At 31.5% G+C, this 25,539-nt stretch overlaps 1 protein-coding gene across 1 annotated transcript; it reads left to right on the top strand.

Annotated features, from left to right (window-relative positions):
- Positions 1-16,327: 16,327 nt before the first annotated feature.
- On the top strand, positions 16,328-24,943 carry LOC132732027 (uncharacterized). The gene is made up of 9 exons (XM_060718365.1): positions 16,328-16,552; positions 17,202-17,526; positions 18,847-19,040; positions 20,076-20,244; positions 20,682-20,786; positions 21,457-21,489; positions 21,866-21,973; positions 22,668-22,751; positions 23,500-24,943. Coding segments are annotated over exons 1-9 (1,302 nt in total). The 5' UTR covers positions 16,328-16,550; the 3' UTR covers positions 23,782-24,943.
- Positions 24,944-25,539: the final 596 nt, after the last annotated feature.

Genomic DNA, 25,539 nt, shown 5'->3' with positions numbered 1-25,539 from the left:
AGGCAACAAAAACATTTACTGATAACTGCATGATAAATTGATAATTATGTTCGATACAAAACAAGCGGATAATGTACGATACACGTTCGAATGTCTCTCTTTTTAGAAAGAAATTATTAAATACATTCCTTACCTTTTTTATGTCTTTTTCTTTGAATTTATATACCAACTAATTCAATAATTTCCGTTACAATTCTTTAAATTACGTACTCATCTTCTGTAGCTTATTGATACAAAAACCTAAAGAGTTTGATAACACAAGCGTTCTTGTAGGTTCTGTTATGTGCATGCACGTATGATCTCTTATCATCTTTTCAAAAAAATGCAATGAGGCAGTCCTTGGAAAGTAAAGGGTACATAAGAATGTGTTTCATATGACTATAGGATTAAAAAAGAAGAATAAACTAAACAAAATGAGGTTACGTGAGAATGTGTTACATATAACTATAGGATTTAAAAGAAGAATAAACTAAACATAATGAGGTCACGTAAGAATGTGTTACATATGACTATAGGATTTAAAAGAAGAATAAACTAAACACAATAAGGTCACGTGAGAATGTAAAACGTATGTTTCTAGGATTTGTGTTAGATATGACTATTGGATTTAAAAGAGGGATACACTTAACATAATAACAGTTTAAATGAAGACATTTCCCGTTGTCTTTTATGAATGATATTTTTCTGTGGATGACATCATTTTGGCATTATCAATAGTTATAAATTCACTCACATTAATGAAAAAAATGCTCGATTATGTGTTTCTTTTCGATTTTTAATTGATGATATTGTTGTAATCAATCATCGGCTGTCGTCAAAATTTAAACAAAAACTCGGCTGAGCCTTGTTATAATTGTACTACATAATCTGGTAGCCAGTGTAAAATTCCTATAGTATAAGAATCATGTTTATGGGAAACGATAATCTATTGCAGACAGACTATTATTCGGAGTAGAACCTGTAAGACACTAAAAATCCAGTGCATCAATATCTTATTTCCAACATAAAAACATTAATCTAGTGAGGAGGATTTCCAAAAAAAAAGGTAAATGAAATGAAAAGTGCGATAAAGTATTCATTCCCTAGATTTGTTTATATTAAGGAAGTAAGTTTTTTACAGTTTTAATGATTGTTTTGTTTTTTTTACTTTATTAAGAATAAAACTTTGTTACAGTAGAGACTTTATTGGTACTTTTTTAAGGAATTCGTGTCTTTCTTTCACTAATTGAATAATATAATTTATATTGGTAATATTTGAAATCATTTACTTAATAAATAAGTCATACAAATTACAATAATTAACTAGATACAGACGTGCAGTAATAGTTAGTCATTATTCTGTAACTTATATAATTAGCAAACAAGCATGTTTGTAGAACGTCTGCAGAAAATAATTATTTAAGAAAATTGTGCACTGGTTATCTAAAATATTCTCGGTATTGATAATTGTAAATAATGGCTCTGTGGGTGTAAATATAGTGTGCGGTATAATGCTTCTAAAAACAGAAAATAAAGAATTAACTACTGAATCATAACCGAGATATATTTGAATCAGCAAGACAAGAAAAAAGTATCCATACGTCATTGATTTCAAGGGAGATACACACAATCGTGACAAAGATTTTACAATGTCTACCTCATGCTAAGATTTAACGAAAATCTGCAAAATCAATCAGGATTTTGCCATTTACGTCAAACTTCGGACATGGACTCAAACCACACATGCAAGAGTACATCTATCGCGACAAGTGTGGTATTTTAGTTTAACTTTCACTACAAAAAAAATGAAATAACAAGCAACCAAGTAATTTGTAACTGATTGAAATAATTGAATTATTCCATGTTATTATATATTGTGAAATTCGTTTTATTCATTGACAAGATCTAAAATTTAAAAAAAAATCATTTTAAACTTGATGAGTATGATTATATAAGTTTACAGTATGATTGACTCTTGACGTGTTCTAAATGTTTTATAAGTACTTCATTTCTTCAGATATCATTTCTGATCATTGTATTGTCAAAATAAACATTTTGTGTACTCCAAGCTTCCAATACGCTTAACCATCTGGCTCTCCTTTTTTATACATGGAAGAATTACCTTAAGTTTAATCCTATTTTTTTACATGGTTACGGGTTCATACTGTGCAAATATATTACATCCTTTAATCATTCATAAAAGAAACTTTTAACATGTAGATTAAATATTAACACCCCGATTAAACGGTGGCTATTTCACATTTTGGTAAGTTTGAAGCATCATTTGCATTATTACATTGCATAAAAGTATGTACGTTTGTCCCTTGTTCTCGTTTATGTAATCTATTGCTTTTATAGCACAAAATACACTTGAATGTTTACTTGTTAACAAGACGGAACTGCCATTTACTGTCACTATGATTTGATTTAACACCTCCCAAGATGATTGTCTTTACTAAATATTCTTTTGTAACATAAGCTTCGCAAAAATGCATTAAGCAACTATTGCGACAGAAAATACATTTATAATAAATGTTCTTCACTATCATAAAATTGACCGCCTATAAACCTTACTGAGCAATGTTAGGACATTGGAATGTAAGATAGTGACAATATATGTCAAAAAACAGTAAAGGTCAAAATGAAAAGATAAAGCATTTTATATTCTGCTTATCCCGGAAACACGATTAATCAATTCATCATTGAAATGAGAATTTGTAATTAAAATGAAAATATAATATGTTATATTGTAACATTAAAATGAGATTTTGCCAAAATATAATATGTTTATTGTAATATGAATAGCACAATACTGATGTCAATATCATCATTGCAGCATTTAGAGGAAAATGTGTAAGGGAGTGGATGTGATGGAGAAGGAAATAACTATAAGGCATCTTTGTTTTTAGATTTCGTTTTATTCAACTCATATACATTTTGTGTTTTCCATACTTGTTACAGTTTTTTCAATGTGTTTAAGAATAAATCTTTATTATTTTGATTGAAATGTTAAACAAATCAGTATTTCATTATTATAATATTTAGAAAGTTTCATTGAAATTTATTTTTTAAACTGAATCGGATGTTAAGAAAGCGTGATGATATTATAATAACTATGGACAATAAGGCATTGTGACATTGTCTAGTCGTTTATTTTTAATGCAATTTTGTAGACAAAATAAGACGAATCGAACTAAATACTAAACTGCCAATTATGTTTGTATAGTATAATACTGTATATAGACTTGCATCAAGTAATATTTCGGTCTAGGAGATAAGCGATTGCATTTAATCCGAAGTTTTTGGTGTTTATTATTATTATTATTACTACTATTATTTGTATGTAAGTGCATGCTAGACATAGTGTGGTGATGATTACTTAGCATGTACATATTTCAACAGTCATATAACACTTCTTCCTAACTATATAAAATTATATGTAAATGACGTGTGCAAAAATAGATTTTTATAAAACATTTTTTTTTCTGAGCTAGAAAACAATAGCATATTGAATATGTCCTGGTGATAAAAATATTTAGTTTATGAACCACTGTAACAAATGTGATAGATACAGGTTGACACTATTTATTTACATTCATTTGTTACGACGTTTTTTTTTTTTAAAATTTGTAAGATCATTTTGGATTCTGATATCTTGATTCTGACTTGTTGTGAGAGTAATATTTTTATGCTTTGGATTTTTGTGAAGACGATACTTTATGGTGTTAGTTTCAGATTTAGTCAAATTAAATGGCCCTCACCTCTTAGACTGCAGAGACTCAATCTCTGTTGAAATTTACTTGTTATATTTTCAGTTTTGTAGATCGTTTTGATGACCATCTTATAAAGTCAATATAGCGAACATAAATACGTGTACAGATAATGAAATGCTTATTAATTTCAATAATTTATTACTAATCATGTGCTTTTACGCTTTCTTTAAAGTCGGGCGTCATTTTCAGCCATAATAGTATCGTTAATGCCATCATTTATATTATAGTTCAAGAATGGAAATTTGAACTGTCCTGCTTTGTTTTCATAAATGTTCAGATGCTTACAATAACACACAATTTTGTTTCAACAAAATCAATCCTGAAGTGTGAAACCTTCAGTGTTTGATTAAACAATAAAACTATATCATAATTTTGTACAGGCACTTATCATGTTGTTTTGCTCACTTACGCACGCACTGACGATACCATAATTTTCGTTTGTAAACAATGGTAAAGAGTCTGAAAATTTTTTTAAGCTTAACATTATCTATTGAGCTTCGTATGTTTTTAATTTATTGCATAGAAGCACGGTATTTTGTATTTTATTGTCATAGATATAGTATATTGTTTTTGAATTATATTTCAGAAAGTTAACATGTTCACAAGACAGATGTGCCAGTTTCAGGCTTTATGATTTGATATAACACCTCCATTAAGAATTCATCTTTCCTCAAAGTTGTTGTGAAATGGTTGACTTTTAGTCTGTTATAAAAATTAGCTGGTGTTTCCTAAGTAAGGAAGTTGTTTTAGAATTTAGAAATAGGTCAAACCACTTTGGTTATCCTTGCGATGAAGTAACCAACCGGTCAGCCTGTAGGTATGTTATAGACCAAAGGCTATGATAGGTTTATTCTTTTACACAATTATAAAGATAGTGACAGTAAAGGTCAATACAAATTTTAGGTCAATAAAATGATTACAAAACTATCGAGATAGTTGTTTGTCTTTTGCAATGTTCTTTTTTTTTAAATGTCCATCAATCCTTAATTGCCTATTTTATTTTCATTTCTAAAAAGCTTTCATTTTCTGTTGTTATGTTACAGCATTAACAAAGTAACTCATTGGCAAAACAACTCAACATCCTTTTTTTTTGTTTTGTTTTGAAGAATTCTATATCTTTTTATAAAAATATACATTTAGTTAATATAAACAACTGTTACAACCATGCGCAGACGAGAAACTGATGCATTTTTTATATTTCTTTCGAGGAATGTTAAAATATGAATGCATTGTACATCCTTGATATATATCAATGATTCTTTTATGTTTTGCTTTATAGTATTCGCCCTTAACAGTTATACCAATTGTGAATATTCTGATTTAATTTTTAAACATATTTCTGTTGTATATTCTCTACATTTTTAGCACGAAAACAGTTGGTTGACAAATGTTAGACATCAATAGTATATCCATGCTACATTTTCAATTCCGCTGTTCCGGTTCCATTTGATTGCATTGTATGTATTTTATCAACTATGTTGGATTTTGAAAATAGCACATGACAACCCTTTGATCAATACCCGTCGTATACACCACTAAGACACGTATCATAGTTAATGTATTTAATGAGTAAGCCGCTCACACCACATTCATTTAGTAATAAACATGTCATTGACAGCACAATTGAAAGTCTTTTTAACTCGTTAACCTTACGACAGTTGATAAATAGTTATTCACTCTTGTCAAAGTTTCATGTTGCATGTTGTCAAAACGACAATAATCAGTGACTTTGTTGCTACAGAAACGTCAGGTTCTATTGATGCTAAATTATAGCATTATGCTTTGTAGATTTCTAAGCACAAGAACAAAAACTTGAAAATGTTTCGTCGCTTTGATATTGATATGTCTGAAAACTGTGTCACAAATGCACTTATGAAATAAACTATTCCGAGGAAATGTTACCATAGTAAAATAACTAACTCATGTTTTTTTCAAATTTAAATGTCTTTACAACATTACTTTGAAGGGTATTACATTGATTTTATGTGCAACTCACAAAATTTGCTGTAATTTGTGTAAGCTTGTTTTTCCAGATATTCACTGTTTTATTCTCGATGTAAAATTGTAGGATTACCTATCATGAAACACATTTATTCGAGTTATTACGTTCCGTGCTGTTATAGATTATTACGTAAAAGGAAACATTTCTTTTGGGACTTCAAGACATAGAGGAAAATCTAATATAAAGTCTTAATTTACGAATTATCAAAGGAAACACATATAAGGTAGTGCGTGTTGATTTCGATTTGACGAAATTTTCCATTAAAATCCATTGACGTTTAGAACAATTACATTGAGTACTGACAAGGTCCGAGCTATACTTGTTTTATTTGTTTAAAGAAAATGACTTAATCTTATAAATAAACATAAATATCAAGATAAGATTAAGATTGTTAAAAAGCTATTGATTTCAAATATAATCATTCAATAAGAGACAATGCACGGGATGGTACCCGCCTGAGGTCTTCCTTCGCTGGAAAGTCGCCATATAACCACATGTGTGTTGATGCGATTTAAAACCCAGCTAAGAAATAATTTTATCATATGCAAATATTAAAGAACTGCTAGTGTCGCGACAAACATGAGTTCTCTAATGGAATATTGGGAAAAGTTGCATGTTCGTTATGACTGACCTATCAACGGACAGCCATGGTGCACCACTTAATGCCCCTGTCACTGGCCTAAGCAAAATTATTTCATAAACATGATGTCCTTTACATCCTTTCAAGCCATATCATGAAAAGCAAATATATGCCATAAATTTAAAGAAAGAAAGAAACTAAATAGAAAATAATTTTGAGATATGATTAGATATCACCCCAGTTAAATACCACTGATCCAAACAAATGCATCAAAAGTATATATACGTGTATTTATAATTAGGTCACACAGTGTGTGTGGATTGAACCTTGGTGCATGGTAAGTATAACTAGGTGAGTCATGTAAATAACCAATACATTAAAGATAGCAATAGTCAAAATACAATTACCTGTCATCAAAACCTCCTTCATTAATTGTTTCATTTAATATCTTATCTGATCCTAGTGGATTCATACACTATTTTAAAAGCGAAGGGCATGGATGATAGCGGCCATAACAAATGTTTCTGGAAAAGAATGTCAATATTGAAATTGAATATCTGTAAACTTATAAAAAAGCGAATTCTGCAACGAAGATTAGCAATATCTAAGACGTATGATTTTTCCCAGAAACAAGTAATGTACCAAGCTATCAAAAATTGTTTTCCTTCTATTATTTTTGTCAGTAAATGCAAATACATTTTTTCTTACAGTTTCCTTGACCTGATAAATACAATATCATATTTCGTTTGCATTTCAACTGCCAGCATATTGTCGTCTGCATAATCATTGTAATTTAACGGTTTGCCATGACGCTTTCCTCTACTCAAAACGAGAATATCTGTGAATTAAACAGTCAACACAGTTTTTATAGAAATGTTTAAAGCAAAGGTACTTAAACTAACCGAGTTAGCTGTGTCAGGCGAATATTTCATGGTTAAGACAAATATATCTTCAGTTTTACATCTGGATAAAGGATGTACCATTTACATGTTATCAAATAAAAAAAACGGTACCATATGTCAGACACGCCGTGATGTACGAGGGGTGATCCAAAAATTCGTGGACAATGTGTATATTTCCATAACGTGACGTCCTACCGAGGTGAACTCTTTCGATATTATTAATCAATGCCTTTTTAATAAATTGACCAAATTTTAAAACACCAATTGCATTTTTTATCTCTATATGACAACATCAAAACATTCAGTATCAAAATCGCGGCGCAGCTTACTTTTTCTCTGTGATGTAAACGTTTTCATCTCATTTAAATACATGTAAAACCAGTGCAAACAAAGAAAATTGCGGGAAACGTTATAATAACGTTGTTTTGATGTGTATGATGTCATTCTGTCAGTATCAGAAGACATTTTAAAGTTGCGGTTATTTTACACTCATGCTTTAAAGAACATGTGCCTAAAACAGCTTAACCAAAAATGAACGTCACGGATCCAGCAAAACTTCGGACAGTTATATAGTTCTGTGTAAATTTTGGGAAGACGCCTGGCGAGACAAAGACCTGCTCATCGTGTCCGGGACACACAGCTGACCATTCAAATCCAGCTTGGAGCAGAAGTACTCAGTCATCCACCATATTCGCCTGATCTTTCCCCGTGTGACTTCGCCTTGTTTCAGAGTTAATAGGGAGACGTTTTGACAATCTGGACGAGTTGAGAGGAGCCATCCAATGCATACTGTCATCATTCAGCCAGGAATGGTATGCAAATACATTTAGAGACTGGGTCCGCCGCCTTGAAAATGTGTGCGGGTTAAAGGGGAATACTTTGAAAAGTTATAAGGCAAAACGGTAACGTAGATTACTTCCTATGATAGCATAACGTCGTTTGTGACGTCGTGAGCTGCGCTGCGTTTTGTCATGTCTATGTGTATAAACTGGTGCAGAATCGTTAATTCTTGTACAATTTTTACAATATTTTGAGAATTTGCCGACATATGCGCACTTAATAAGATACTAGAATTTCATGTGATTTGCTTTATTACTTTTTGTTTTATGCACGGTGTCCACGAATTTTTGGATCACCCCTCGTATGAAGCCTTATCTATTTTTCTTCTTTTAAATGACCTCAATTTGAATTAATGAGATGTTGTGAAGAGTCATTTTACAGACAAGACAGACTCTGTGAAATGTAATTTTGTCACGAAGACTTTGGTGGTATTATTTCTTTCTTTACTTCATTACGCAATGAATAGTCCTATTTCTTTGCCCGTTATTTATATAACATTGAATGATTAGTTTAGATCTTTTTAAGCAAATAGAAATATATGGCGACAAATCATCATATTCAATTATTTATCAAACACATTTTGCTTGCATTATTCTTAATCACGCAATGCCTCTTGACAACAATAAACATATCCAAACAAAACTGACAAAACAAATACATACACAAGGATTTATACTTCACGCAATAAGCGGCGTTTGTTTGATGAACATATTGTTTTATATAGTATACAGTCCATCATGTAAAGCCAAAATACTATTATTATTTCTCAGTTCTCAGGTAGAATTGAACAACAAATGTTATTTTATTTTGTTTAATCATGATTTCGGTAAAACAATCTTAATGTTCCAGCCATATCTTTATGGATTTCGTTCTCGATAAAATATATTCCCTTTATGATCATATATACGTATAGGCAACAAAAACATTTACTGATAACTGCATGATAAATTGATAATTATGTTCGATACAAAACAAGCGGATAATGTACGATACACGTTCGAATGTCTCTCTTTTTAGAAAGATATTATTAAATACCTTCCTTACTTTTTTATGTCTTTTCTTTGAATTTATATACCAACTAATTCAATAATTTCCGTTACAATTCTTTAAGTTACGTACTCTTTTTCTGTAGCTTATTGATACAAAAACCTAAAGAGTTTGATAACACAAGCGTTCTTGTAGGTCCTGTTATGTGCATGCACGTATGATCTCTTATCATCTTTTCAAAAAAATACAATGAGGCAGTCCTTGGAAAGTAAAGGGTACATAAGAATGTGTTACATATGACTATAGGATCTAAAAGAAATAAACTAAACATAATGAGGTAACGTAAGAATGTGTAACATATGACTTTAGAATTTAAAAGAAGAATAAATTAAACATAATGAGGTCACGTAAGGATGTGTAACGTATGACTTTAGGATTTAAAAGAAGAACAAACTAAACACAATAAGGTCACGTGAGAATGTGTAACGTATGTTTCTAGGATTTGTGTTAGATATGACTATTGGATTTAAAAGAGGGATACACTAAACATAATATATATAATAGTTTAAATGAAGACATTTCCCGTTGTCTTTTATGAATGATATTTTTCTGTGGATGACATTATTTTGGCATTATCAATAGTTATAAATTCACTCACATGAATGAAAAAAATGCAAGATTATGTGTTTCTTTTCGATTTTTAATTGATGATATTGTTGTAATCAATCATCGGCTGTCGTCAAAATTTAAACAAAAACTCGGCTGAGCCTTGTTATAATTGTACTACATAATCTGGTAGCCAGTGTAAAATTCCTATAGTATAAGAATCATGTTTATGGGAAACGATAATCTATTGCAGACGGACTATTATTCGGAGTAGAACCTGTCAGACACTAAAAAATCCAATGCATCAATATCTTATTTCCAACATGAAAACATTGATTACGAGGGACGATTTCCAAAATGTAAATGAGAGTGCAAAAATGTATTCATTTCCCTTGGGTTTTTTTACATTTTTATTGATAGTTTTTTATATTAAGAGTAGAACTTTACTACAAAAGGGTGCTCATTGGTACTTATTTGAGGCAATTCGTATCTTTCTTTCGCTAATTGCATAATATTATTTAGATTGGTAATATTTGCACTTATTTACATACAAATTATGATAATAAGACTAGATACAATCCTGCAGTAATAGTTAGTCATTATTCTGTAACCTATATAATTAGCAAACAAGCATGTTTGTAGCAGGTCTGCAGAAAATAACTATTTACGAACATTGTTCACTGGTTATCTAAAATAGTATAGTCTCGAAATAGTTAATTGTCAATAATGGCTCTGAGGGTTATAAATATATTGTACGATATAATGCTTCTATAAACAGAAAATGAAGAATTAACCACTTAATCATAACCGAGATATATTTGAATCAGGAAGATAAGAAAAAAGTATCCATACATTATTGATTTCAGGGGAGATACACACAGTCTTGACAAAGATTTTACTATGCCTACCTCATGCTTAAATTTACATGTAATTAAAATCTGCAAAATTAATCAGGTTTTGGTCATTTACGTCAAACTTCGGATAAGGACTCGAACCACACTTGTAAGAGTACACTGATTGCGACAAGGTGTGGTATTTAAGTTTAACTTACGTAACAAACAAAAATGAAATAACAAGCAACCAAGTAATTTGTAACTGACTGAAATAATTGAATTAATCCATTTATTATATTTCATGAAGTCGTTTTATTCAAGATTTAAAATTTAAAAAATTTAAACTTGATGAGTATGACAAAGGTCCACAGTATGATTGACTCTTGACGTGTTATAAATGTTTATAAGTACTTCATTTCTTAAAACATCATTTCTGATCATTGTATTGTCAACATAAACATTTTGTATAGTCCAGGCTTCCAGTATGAGAACACTTAACCATCTGGCTTTATTTTTTATAAGAACTACCTTTAAACCTTTATGTTATTTACATGGTTACGGGTTTATACTGTGCTAGCTAAAGATACTTCAGCGAACAGGTTTTATAGTTCTGCTAGTCCTGTTCGCTGAAGCCAACCCCGTATCGAAAGTCAACCAGAACCGTGACATATTTATGTCATGCTGTAATTCAATAAATTTGCGTGATCTTGACAAAAGCTATTTTAATACATGTAATTAGAAATATTTGGGACACCTCAGTCTATAATTTTGAACACAGAACGTTTGATTGATATAATAATGCCTCAAAGTTTATCAGCGGTTTCACATTTCATAAAATTCGCCGCCATTGCTGCCCTAATTATCACGTGACCAGCGAGAATTTAGGTTCGGATACCTTTGCATGACATTTGGTGACCCGTGACCCAAATGCTATTTTTAATTGAAAACATGGCTTTGCAATTATAAATAACGGTGTATTTATTCAATAACAGGCATTGTACCAAAAACATGTTAGATTTATATTGTTTTAAGTGATGATTCATGAATTATTTGTTTGTTTTCATATAAAATCATACACTTACTAAAAATAGTGTATGGTCCGTTACTAAAAATAGATGCTAGAATTCCCAAAACTTGAAGTCCCGCGAGATCTTATTTGAAAGCAGACACCATATTGGTAAACATTCTCTACATATTTCCCTAACACATAGTTGGGTACACAATGTCATTGAAGTTTCATTTAAAAAACAAAACATGAATTTATTTAAAATTGATTTGTTTATCAAATGGTATTTTTATTTGACCCAGATTTGATTAATAAGGGTGATTTTAATAGGTTTTTATGTACGGCGCACGAACTGCCAAATTCTGGTAGCCTTTGCAAATAAGGTTGACCCATAACTTTACTGTCGCAACGTCAAAATAAAAGCGACATATAAAGTTATGGAAGCCAGAACTAATACTGTGCAAATGTATTTTAACCTTTAATCATTCATACAAAACTGTTTACATGTAGATTAAATATTAACACACCGGATTAAACGGTGTCTCTTTAACATTTTGATGCGATTGGCACAATATTACATGGACGATTAAGTGGGTCAACTAGAGTCTCCTTGTGAAAGAAAACACACAAGTTAATATTTGGTATAAGTTCTAGTTATGCTCAATAGTTACACTTTATTTCGTGTAGGAAAACACATTTAAGTCTTATTTTGGTGTAATTACATTGTCTAAAGTTTAGATATTTGAGCCTTTTTGGCCTCTATAAATTGTTCCATGTGGCAAAGCATTCTTCTGATTTTTTTAAATTGTCTTAAATTGAACATTCAAGCATTGAACGTATATCATTCCCGAATGGAAATCGAAGAACCCCAAAATATCAAGTTCAAAATTGTGTCTTGTAAGGAAATAAATTAATCTCTGTGAAACGTTATCTATCCTAAAATAATACACGATTAAATACAGGTTAAGCATATTCAAGTTTTCTCTAGTTGGTTTCTTTTAATTAATGCTGCCCTTACTTGTCGATCTTGTTTTTTTTTAAATATTTTTTGAATGATGACATAGCATTATTGATGTTTATATAATAGGAAAACCAATCTATGTAATTGTATTTTAGGCGGCATTAGATTGTGTACCGACTACGACCTGCAGGGCTGTCCGTGCATTACCATCTGATCATAATCTGTTGTTTTCGCTATTTAGTCAGTTAAAAGTTAATGATTTTTTCCTTAAAGTAATCATTATTTTTTTGAAATACTTGTCTCGATTGGAAGATGGACGAGTCCATTTAAGACAATCGGCGTTGTTATTCCGATAGGCACGTTAACTGAAACGAGAGAATGTGAGAATGTTCGTTACGTAAATATCTTCCCATATTACATAATCAATAAGCAACTGATACCAGTTTATCCGTGTGTCATTAGCGACATTGTTACGGTATGGTTATAGAATTTAAACCTGTTTTTGCTAAAAGACGGCAATAAACTGTTGGGTTTTTTTATGTACATGTTGAATCACCCTTAGGATATGTTGCCTGCTTTTTAAATTTGTCTTTTGACGTCTTATCTGTGATACGCAGGCTTCATAACCTCTGATCCCCTTTCAAAATTCCATTTTATTTAGTTCCGCCCATTGTTTTCTCGTTTAGGGCACACGCCTTTTATTACTTGGGGACCATACGCCGCTTTTCATGGAATGGCACGGAAGTGTCACATTGAAGGTTCCATGATGACCGCCGTTTGAACACATACATCTGCGGATGTTTCTAAATTCAAAATTTTACTATTTCACGTTTAAATGTTGAATTCTGCTTAAGCCGGTGCTACGGGGCGTGGACGGTAACCTTCACTTTCCAGTACCGTCCATGAACAGGCTCAATCAAACCGAGCCTGCAACATTTTCAATTTTGCCGTGTTGGGCTTTCTTTAGGGATTCTGTATTTATCTATTCGCAGATCGAAAGAAAAAGAGATTGTTAATGAATTTTATGAGGAAATTATAGACGTTTTCTGTTTATTTCGTAGGAATCGACCAGAAATCGTGTTTGTATCCATGAATAGATTGGACGTCGAAAACGACATGGATTGAAAATATTGGCATTTTGTGAAACTTTTACTCATTTCTTTGATATTTAAAGAATTTTAATGAAGCGTTAACGCTTGGATTGATCATTTAAAATGTCGACCAGAAATAGATGCAGCAGTGTTCTTGTTTGTCCAGCATAATGTTTTTGTTCTGTTGGAGACCTTATATCTTATTATAGTATGTAGCCCATATAAAATTTTAAAAAGTTTGTTTCAAGCACCTGTGGTTCTAGTATGAGGTTACCAGATAATGCATCAATTTTTACCGCAGAAGCAAAAGCTATAGATTTAGCATTGTCATACATAGTACAGCATACCCATGATAAATTTGTGATATTTTCTGACTCGCTTTCTGTTTTGATTTCCATTAAAAATAAAAAATCTGACAATCTTTTACGATTTCAGGATGTACTTAAAACAAAACCTGTTAAATTATATTGGATTCCAAGTCATGTAGGTATACGAGGAAATGAAAAAGTAGATGCTTTAGCTAAACAATCATGAAATTTTCAACAAACTAAATTATTGTTATAAGACCGGCTATAAACAAACTCGTGGACGGTAACTTGCACTTTCCAGTACCGTCCATGAACAGGCTCAATCAAACCGAGCCTGCAACATTTTCAATTTTGTCATGTTCGGCTTTCTTTAGGGATTCTATATTCTCTATTTTATTGTCACATCCGTGTTATTTGTAGCGTGTGGCGGCTGTAAAAAGTCTCCCCGTACATTTAATCAATGATGTTATATTTTCGACCCTTGAGGATCGTTCGGCACGACAGTTTTGTTGTGTATACATGTTATGTGGTACTTTTAGTTTCTGCTATTTGGCCTCTTTAAACTTGGGTGGTTCCAGATTTCCTACTTGAATACTGTATAATCACCCTTAGGATATGTTGCCTGCTTTTTACATTTGTCTTTTGACGTCTTGTCTGTGATATGCAGGCTTGCATATCACAGGGGGGGTATCATGTGGGGGTTGCGTTCATTGAACGCCACCTTTCCTTGTTGGTCTTGTTTATCATATTTCATAACCTCAGATCCTCTTTCAAAATTCCATTTTATTAAGTTTCGCCCATTGTTTTCTCATTTAGGGCACACGCATTCTTTTACTTGGGGACCATACACCGCTTTTCATGGAATGACACTACTGTGTCACATTGAAGGTTCCATGATAATCGCAGTATGAACACCACATCTCCGGATGTCTCTAAATTCCAAATTTCACCATTTTTCGTGTTCAAATGTTGAGTACCGCTCAAGCCTGTGCTAGGGGGCGTGAGGGATGTTGCACTTATACATTTTCCCTCATGTACAGACTCAATCAAACCGAGTCTGCAATTCTTATGTTATTTTGTTGTGATTAATGCTTCCGAGGGATCACTTTGTTTCCAGAATTTTGTACTTCACAACAGCAGGTGTCAAGTGCCGTGTGGCAGCCGTAAAAGGTTGCCCCGTACTTCACTTAAGTGTTGTTATATTTTCTGGTTCTTCGGGATTATTGATGCCAACACTATAAAGTGTTGAGAATTGAGTACCGCTCAAGCCGGTGCTAGGGGGCGTGAGGGATGTTGCACTTATACATTATCCCTCATGTACAGACTCAATCAAACCGAGTCTGCAATTCTTATGTTATTTTGTTGTGATTAATGCTTCCGAGGGATCACTTTGTTTCCAGAATTTTGCACTTTCCAGTACCGTCCATAAACAGGCCCCATCAAACCGAGCCTGCAACATTTTCAATTTTGTCGTATTGGGCTTTCTTTAGGGATTCTGTATTTTCTATTCTATTTCATATCATCTGAATGGAAAGCAAAATGGGACAATGCCGTTTTTTATAAACTTAACGATATAAACCCTTCTCTTGATGTGTCACCATCTCTATCTCTGTCAAACCGCCGTGATCAATCAGTTCTTCTTTAATTTTACTGTCAACTATTTTCTTCTTGAATGTCATGATTTTTCACAGGCCCGTAATAGATTTTATCGTATAAACTCACTCAACGAACTCTTTAATACAATTCCATAAAAAAACATTGTTTTTTGAAAGAAATAAACAAATTAACACAGGACAGGGCAGAAGGCAGCATAGAAGGGTTGAATACTATTATTATACGTGTACTCTAGGATCTCATTTTTATTGTCATTTACAAAACATTACATAACATTTTAAGCCTATTACATCATTCGGCACGATATGGCCAGTTATGTGTTGACGTGCCGTAAAAATCCAAACAAACAAACAAATATTATTAGTTATAAAAATTTTGACAGGTTTATTGGCCACATATTAACGGTTGTTTGCAATATAACCCGGGCTGCCGGATAATAATAGGCACAGCGGTTTATATAGGGCAAAATAACCTGTCAAAAAATTTATAACGAATTTATAATAAAATTTATAATACAGCAGAATAAGCATAAAAAAATGGGAAAAAACACTTCCTCAAAAATTGACAGCAACCTCGTATATAAAATTATGCATATATAAATGTCATTTTACAAGTAAAGGCGACGTTACAAACGTGCAGTATTATAATCAATACACCAGTGATCAAATTTGTAAAGGTTTATAGGTTGCGATTTCAAATAGTCCAAAGAAAATTCCGATACAAGTTTATTTTGCTATTAACCTAAAATTTACCATTTGCTGGCTAATTTGTATACCCATTGCATTTAATTCCTTTGTTAATTTGTCAACCATGCTCTTGATCATGGTTCACTGAATTGGTAGTACACCTATATAGATATACCACTTCATTAAAAAATACTATATAACATTTAAAAGCTAAGGAAGGTAACTGAACTTTAAACAATAACGTAGGAATTCTGATGATTTTATTTCAAGTTTCACACGGACTTTACTAACAAGGAAGTAAATTATTTTACAAAATAGAATAGGAAAAAGTACTGATTTACAATCCGAGGATGTTTATTTAAGTTCTAGCTGGGTAAAGAATATGTAAGTTATGTTTTTGTTCTGGATAGAAATGTATATCAATCGGTACGTTAATTAAAAAGGTGTAAAACAATGGTACAAAAGTCATACTTTAGCTTCGATTTCGGTATTTACACTCTAAAAAAATTAGTCTTTAACTCGTACTGATATTTTTAACAATAAACATTTTTATCAAGGCATTTTATCTTATAAATATACAGGTCTAAATGTTTTAGACTATATGAAGATCGATTTTTATCTTAAAAAAAGTTGATAATTACTTTTAATGTATTTTCGATTTCATTTTTTGTTAATATTTATTTATTTCTATTATTCGCTCACCAGAACCGAAGGTTCAGGGTGAGCTATTAGTATCAAGGGGGGGGGGGGGGGGGGGGTGGAAGTGCTCCGTCGTCATGTGTCTTCTCTGAAAATGCTGGACAGATTTACTTCAAATTTGGTCTGTAGCATCCTTGTGACAGTCACACTTGAATTTGCTCATGTCATTTAAATTTGCCCCTTTAAGGGGTCAACAAAGCTAAAAATAGAGAAACCTTTAAACATCTACTTAAGAACTAATGTGAGAGAGTATAACGGGATGGGTAAAATATTGAAAGCAGGTAAGCCAAATATTACAACAACAAAAATCATGTAATATAGAAATGCATTGCAGGGGAAATTTTCTATCTGGGAATAATCATATGGAAAACAGATCTTCATTTGAAAATGACGGACAAGACTACAGGCCCAAAACCAGTGGGTCTACCAGAAAACCACCGTGTAGACCACCGCCACCATCGTCTAATAGACAACCGAAAAGATCCGGTCAAACTGATGACATCATCGAAAGTATAGACAATCATCTTACAGTATTGCAAACTAGTGTCCGTACATTGCGCGGAAACAATTCTGAAGAGGTACAACGTCAACTCTATAAAATGATGTCTGACACTGAAAAAGATCTGGACTGTATAAATCAACAAATGCAACATAGTAAGGTATGGTATTTTATAAGTTTATAACATTCTATACAACAAAAAGTGATACTTTTATCTAAGGATTTGTTAAGATTTGTGTATGTATATTATTCTCTGTGTGTTTACTTCTAAAAGTTAATTAAAAAATATTGTGTTCTAAATATATTTTTATTGAGTTTGCCCATTATGGAAAATCATGGAATTTAAAACTATGGAAATGTATAAATTATAGTATACATAATTGTATATGTTACTATAAAATTGTAAAATAGAAATATGTTTATATTAATTTACTGTATTCATCATTAATAGTTATATTCAAAATCCTATAACTAATGTCCAGTGCAACATTTGTTTCGTACGTTCGATTCCCAAAAACATTCAAAGCAGTTCTCAAACAAGTATGCCATCTTTAATATTGTTTAATTAAAATATTATTCTGTTATGTCTTATGATCTTATCATCTTTATATTAAGTTAATTAACAAAATTGCTTTAAGGTATGAGCCGCCTAATGGGCACAATAGGGAACTATAGAAATTACAACCTGGGCCCTTAATATACCTTAAAAGACACCTGTATGCAAAATTCAAACAACGTTTACCGTATTTATGAGTTCTAGAAATTTTTCTTAACGAAAACTTGTCTATAAGAAGGGCTCTTTTTCAGAATTGAGAAACAATCAATAATCTATAATATAATCATTATGAAAAAAATGTTTTCCTAGAACATTTTTAAGAAACAAGTAATAGCATTCACCTAACAAATGACAAGAGCAAAATTATTGTTTCTACTCAAATTGTTTGAAATATGTATAAAAAGGTTACGCTACCTCACCCGTTTTAAATAGTTGTTTGACCATTTTCCTACTTGGCGGGCCTTATTCAAAATATCCCTTAAATTTACCGAACTGAGAGGCTGTTTTCAAAATTTGTAACAATTTTCTTCAAAGTATATGGTTGAGTTTGTCAAATATAAAATATTTTACCGTCTAGTTTGTATTTCATTAGACTTTGAAAATATCAGAAACCATATTTTATAATAAATTTGGCACAATTTAGCCAAAAAAAGACCGATAATATTTTTTTTATTAAAACGAAACAATTTTTTTACCTAGAGTGAACCGAGAAACATATACATAATGTTCAAAGAAAAAAAAAGAAAGAATTTTTTTTTCCTCTTCTGGGGCTTGAACCCATGCCCATCAGTTTCAATGCAGTTGACAGTAGTTATCGCCTATTTGAATATTCTTCAATAAGTGATGGTAATTAGGTGGGTCATACCTTAAAGAAAGCATCAACTTCTCAAACAAATGATAATTATCAAATTTAACAAAATTTAGAATGACGGAGATTCAAACGAAGAAGTGTTGCAAGCAGTATTGAAACAAAACGAGATTCTTAAAGAGAGAAACAAAAAACTAGAATCCGAGGTATTAAAAAGCAATAAAATAATTCAACAACTTCAGTCGGAAAATTCAGAGTATACTTCACAGCTACGGTCTCTTAAAGTAGAGAAAGAAGATTTACTTTTGCGGTAGGTGTGATTATTAGAAATCTAGATATCCAAATTATAAGTTTTCAACCTTATACATACATTCTTGATAGCGACCAATTGAGTAATTTACAGTTTTATTAATTTACAATCATAATCAGAATAACAAGTTAATTCACTTTTAGAACGTTTTGGCTCAGTACCTTCCAAAACATTGATCGGCAACTTTAAAGAAATAAACCTGTATTCTAGGATTTAACTAACACATTTGTACTAACACCTTTTTTACCTTTAATAAGGTTATATAAATCTTATTTCAACAAGAGCAATATGGCCCGTTTTTTGTCATTGTGCCGTGAAACTCATAAAAAGAAAGAGACAAACAAATAAAAACGTATCATCTCAGTGATTATGTTTTCTTTTGGTATTCTTACTTTTAGACAAAGCCCACACCGTTTGAAGAGTGAATATTTTAAACTGGTAGTAGCCGGTATGACTTTATTATGTCTGTCATATACTATATTTGATAAAATCGAGTTATTGATGTTCCTGCCTTCTTTAGTTTTCATAGCCTTCAAGAACTTTTACAGTTTTACACAAGCATATAGAAACAAATTCAATATCTGATATTGTTTATATTTCAAGTTTTTGCTTTCATTTTTTTTATCGTGGAATAAAAATACCATAAAATTTAAATGTAATTGGATAAAGCCCCTTTAGAAACTTATTTCGCTTAACATTATAATTTTGTATAATTTATTATATTCATTGAAGATATTCAATTTTCTCCCTTCAGTAAAATATTTTAAACACATAAATTTGTTGAAATCTTTAAAATTTCTTCCAAATATGTCTTTTTTAAATAAAAGAATGAATAAATTATGTATGGAAAGCTGCGATCCCTATTACATGTCAAGTTAAGTTTGAAATTTTAAAAAAACTCACATCTATAAAAACATGTTTATTTTGAAAATACAAAGAAACTGTGAAGCAATGATCGTTTTTTATTATCAAATTTGAGCATAGTATATCTTTAATTAGCAAATAGTATTTTACTTTTCTTCGAATAAATTTAAGACTGAGCAAATTAACCATCGCGGACTTAAGCGATCGAAATCGTCCGACCAAGCTTGGTGAATTACACAGTGAAATTTATGACAATGAATGGACTGATGCTTTTGAAGCTTTACAAGCTGCCAGATGTACCGAAGAATTTGCAATAGAAACTCTACATTTAACTCTTATTGTAAGAATTTAAGTTATTTTCGATTTTACTAAAGCGTGTGTCTTAACATCTATTCAATTTTCTAACAAGTATACAGGTATTTTTCGACAAACATGCATGTTTCAGCTATGTGCTTCACATACATACGAACGAGGACCGGTGATTAAAACATATTAGTTCTAAGCAGTACTTCGGATAAAATATTCATTAGTTCCTTTGAATTTTTGATCTTTTCATATAAAAGAAACTTTATAATCTATGTGGGTCAGCATGAATAACAAAATATAATTTAATCAAAGTCTGGTTCGGATATTTTCGTCCATTTTCGTAAAGCAAAAATAAGATTTTCAAAGTATAGCTAACTGTCAAAAAGAGGTCAAAAATATTGCTTAATTAATTTAGAAACGTGTAGTGTCAATCAAACCTTTCTTTAAATATCCCTTTTGATCTTATTTCAGAACGTTTTCGATTTTTGCAAAAGTAAATCCGAATGTATGTTGTTGAAAACAGAAGATGCTGTAAACTTCCTGTTTGAAGAATATAGGCTTTTACAACAAACACATGTAAGCGTTTGTATTTCCTTCTTACACATCTGCGGATGTTTCAATATTCTACATTTTACCAGTTCATGTTAAATGTTGAATTCTGTTTAAGCCGGTGCTAGGGGGCGTGGGCGGTAGTTTGCATTTGACAGTACCGTTCATGAACAGGCTCTATCAAACCGAGCCTGAAACATTTTCTATTTTGCCGCGTTGGGCTTTCTTTAGGGATTCTTACTTCACTCTATTTTACATTTTAAAGTTTTATTTTGAAATACACAAGACAGACTGAATGCTCTTTACAATTTCTATTGATAGCATCTTGTCTTTATCTGGAACTATATGATCAATAAATATAAAATTGTCAGTGTTAAAAATAAAATACAGTTTTTATAAGCCAACGTTAGTGATTGTGAAAGATTTATTTTCAGTTTTATTTCCTGTCATTGTTATCTCTTCTTCTTTTTTTAATGATAACTGCTTAGTTATTTACAGAATTGATTAAACTCTTAAACGCTACAATTCTTCAATGGACTGATTCCTTTTCTAGACAAGACCACTTGCATAAGTATGGAAAATGTCAAAACAAATACTGACTGAACAGCAAACAGTGCATAACTGATCGTTAATAACCTCATAAGCATTTACATTTCGTAGATGTCACATGTTTACATTGTTGTTGTTGTTGTTTCAGAGAGCCCCGCATATGTCAATGCCAGTTAAGAGGGTAAGAATAAATAAAGTACTGGTTAATTTAATACATACTAAATTATGCTATTTTAAAGGTCTGTTTACAATATTTACAAATCTTTTGGGTACCTTTGACTTGACTGGGAATACCAACTGACGACAACTAAATGTATAGACTTTACCCCTATCAAATCATTAACATTTCTTCTGAGAAATGGACATCGGCATGTATATCATTATTTTGATACAACAAAGTTTTGAAATATTCAAATTTGATGAGGTTTTTATTTATTAATTTACCGAACAAAATTAGTTTTATATAACTGAATCTTAATATTAAGAATAAAGACGTTTGTTAAATTTTGTTGAAATTTTGCTAAATTAACTTTTGATATTGTTTCAATTTTTTACAGATTTCCGGTAAGAAGCTTCCTTCTAAGTTTGAGAATGATGTTATGCTTTACAAACGATGGCAAGATTATTTTCCAAAAAGAAACAATGCAATCGGAAATCGCATGAAGGTTTAATGTTTTGATTATTGTCCATCTATAACAGTATTACAAGCATAATTTTTTGTAAAGATAGTGCCTATAAAGTCAACTAAACAGTAGGCATAGAGAAATTATTTTCACTCAAATGGCATCATATTTCATTACAAAAATACAGAATAAGGAAAACGAAGTCTATAAATGAAAGACATGTATCAAGAAAAAGAGGGTGGTGACAAGTCAGAAAGTTACCAGAGGGCTTCACTATTGTTTCATAAACAAGCGTGGGTGTGCGGAAAAGTAACGCCCCACACACGTTTGTTTGACATTCCTTAGATATGAATGCCATCAACAGAATGAAGCACACAGCAGGGTTTAACATTAAAATGGAACTAAATAACTAAAACAATCATGTAATATTGCTCCCAATAAAAGAACTCGACACTTGACACTTGAATATTAATATAATTTAAACCGTTGCTGCAAAGATATGCTATGTGTTACTAATTAGCATATTTATTGTCTTTTACAAAGTAATACAACTTTTAGTTGAAGTGTATATGTTTTATAATTTCACTTATAAACATATTTTAAAATTTTATTTGCAGCTTACAAATTGAAACAAAGTTGTTATATTTTGAAATTCTCAAAAGAACAATTGTACTGATATAAGCCAAAAACATCACGTTCTTATGTCTAAGATATATGATAAAATTTATCACTTTAGATAAAAAAGCCAGATGATATTTTAGACCATGTAAAAGTGTTGCAGAAAGGCGTAGCAGAGTCCATGGTCCCTGTTGTTCAGGAGGTATTCTTAGACTTTTGTTTCACATTGTACACTTAAAATTAATACTTCAATTAAAACCATGGAAAATTTTGCTCGCGTGTTTAATGGTGTGCAAATATATTCCATATACTTTTGTTACGAAACTTAATGTTTTGAATGTTTTGAATTGATCGTTGTGAAGCAGAAATCTATTGAGATTAAAGTGAAGTTTAAGACCAAAAGACTATTAGTTTTTTTTGTTTTTTTATTTGTGTATGAGAGATAATGATAAGTGTAACATATCTGAAGCCCCCTAGCGCGGGTGGTATTCTATACCATACTCTTCACGTATTTGAATCAATGATTACGGAGAACAAAACAAGAAAACCAAACTGATTTGAAGGCTATCTTTAGGCATTGTTGAAGTTTTTATGATATACTAAGGATGCTTTTGATGATTAAATATACTGAGATTAACCTAAACATGAATATATAATTAATGTAAATCCGATAAAAAGAACAGCCCTTATTTAGAAGCAAACTGTTTGAAGGAATTAATATTACTTATGTGTATAGCTTTCATAACGAAGTGCTTTTTAACAGATATATAAAGATCATTTGTTCAATTGTAAAAAATATTACACATGTTTGAACAATTTTGGTATCATTATGTGCCTTTTTATTTAACAATAAAAATAAATACATGATATATATTAAGCATAAAAAAACAACATCTGACAAAAATAGTACTTAAGAATAAAAATAATATTGATATTACCTTTATTTTTAGGCTTATATGACAGCAAGTTGGGTTGATGGAATATTTACACCAGAACTGGAATCTTTTATACAGAAATGTGTATTTCTGTGTTGGATGATGGTCGTTCAGTCTCCAGCAATGTGTTTCCATCAGATTGATGCTTATGGATCTACCGATTTCGATAAGAACATGTACAAGGAATATACTAAAAGTGGGGAACTGGTTAAATTTGTTGTTTGGCCGGCGTTACTGTTACACGAGAAAGGCAGTCTTATGTGTATGGGTATTGCACAGGGAGAAAACATTTTTTGACATTTGTCAAAAGGAAAAATAACTTTGAATCAAGAGAGCAAATTTTACTGTAAAACAATATGTGAAATTGAATAAATATTACTTGGATTCTACATTGACAGCATGTACAAATAAGCACTTTTTGCATTGATCTTAATAGAAAACTTAAAAACGACATATTCCTGTAAATAATTCATCATAGTTTTTCTCCATTTCTGTCCCGTCTTTTTGGATAATTTCGAAAATATATTCACCAGACTACATTTCTGAGAATAAGAGAAGCATGTTCCCTTGCACATTAGATCAAAGCAAAAGTAGGTTAGATGACTACTTGTATATCATTTTGAGGAGGACAGGTTTATTTTCTATCAATATGGTGGAAATATTATAAGTACTACATACGTTAATGAGAACCAGGTTTGGTATAGTATTATTCAAAGTTATAAGTTTAAAACAGTTGAAATCGTGAACTCATGAAGTTGAAATCGTGAATTCGTGCAGTTGAGATGGTTAATTCACAAGTCGAATTCGTGACGTTAAAATCTGGAATTTGTGAAGCTGAAATCGAGAATTCCGTATGTTGAAAACGTTAAAATTGTAAATACAGGAATTCATGAAGTTGAAATGGCAATACTGGTCTTTCATACAAACTCGTTGTTAGTCTTGCAGCTTCAATCTTTTAATATCGCCGTTCCTGGACGGCGAAATATACTATTGACAAGATTTAAACAGTTCTACCTGTACACTGCCGGCCTTCAGCCAACCAAAGCAAATAATTCAATATCACATGATAACAAAATGGACGTCAAACCGCCATTTTTTGTCTGGTTACTTATCCGTACAACTAAAAAATACCATAAATGATTATCAATGTACGAAGTGACCATGTACCAGTCTTTAGTCTCATATGCAGGATAAACAACTTTTTTTTTACATATCGTTTTTGATTAGACAATGTAGTCTAATAAATAATATATTTTGTTTCTTTTCAAAACTTGCACTTAAAGAAAAAAACTTTATAAATGCTTTCTTCCGGGCGAGTTTAAATACTGTGAGTGTTGTTATTGCATCATTTTTGCCGTTCCTTCCTATAAAATAGCAGGTCAGTTATAGTCTGTTTCAGAAAAAAACTTTGCAAAGCAGTCTACGGAGTATATAACGTAAATTCCATTTATTAAATGTTCACAGGCATTGGGTGTAATGTGTAGCAAGAAACTGTTGTTAATTACACAAGAAGCTATTTTTTGCCGATAGATGCACTTATTAAGTAGCGAATGTAGTCTAACTAATTGTAAATATACTACAAGTCAAGTTATTTTGATATTTTTCTCATGGGCAATAATGAGTATCTCCTACATTCTGACCCAGCAGAATCTAACTGAGCGCGTCAAAATATTTTGACAGGAACGGAATGGTATAGTAAATTAAGTATTTTGGTTGGCTTTAAGTGTTGACCACATACAATTAAGTATTAGGCAAGAAATGAAATATTATTTCTATATTCATGGTTGAACGGCGATGCCAAGCATTTTTGAAATGCTAATACTTGTTATTCTTTATGCCCTACGAACATTTTAAGTCGTAACAGAAAGATGCAACAGCGTAAAGGCCCGGTCACACAGCCCTCCACGTATCGCGGCCGAATAACGGCCAAAAATTTCTGCCCGTGAAGCAGACGCTGTTGGACGCTTTGAGGTCGCGATAAAGACGCGATACAGCCGTACTTTACCTGTCGTTACACGCGGTAAGAAATTCACACGCGGTTGGCCGCGCGAAAAA

This window comes from Ruditapes philippinarum, unplaced genomic scaffold (assembly GCF_026571515.1).
Source record: "Ruditapes philippinarum isolate M1 unplaced genomic scaffold, ASM2657151v2 ctg305_1_1_1_1, whole genome shotgun sequence".
In the NCBI taxonomy this organism is placed as follows: domain Eukaryota; kingdom Metazoa; phylum Mollusca; class Bivalvia; order Venerida; family Veneridae; genus Ruditapes; species Ruditapes philippinarum.
This window is presented reverse-complemented; position numbering and strand designations above follow the sequence as displayed.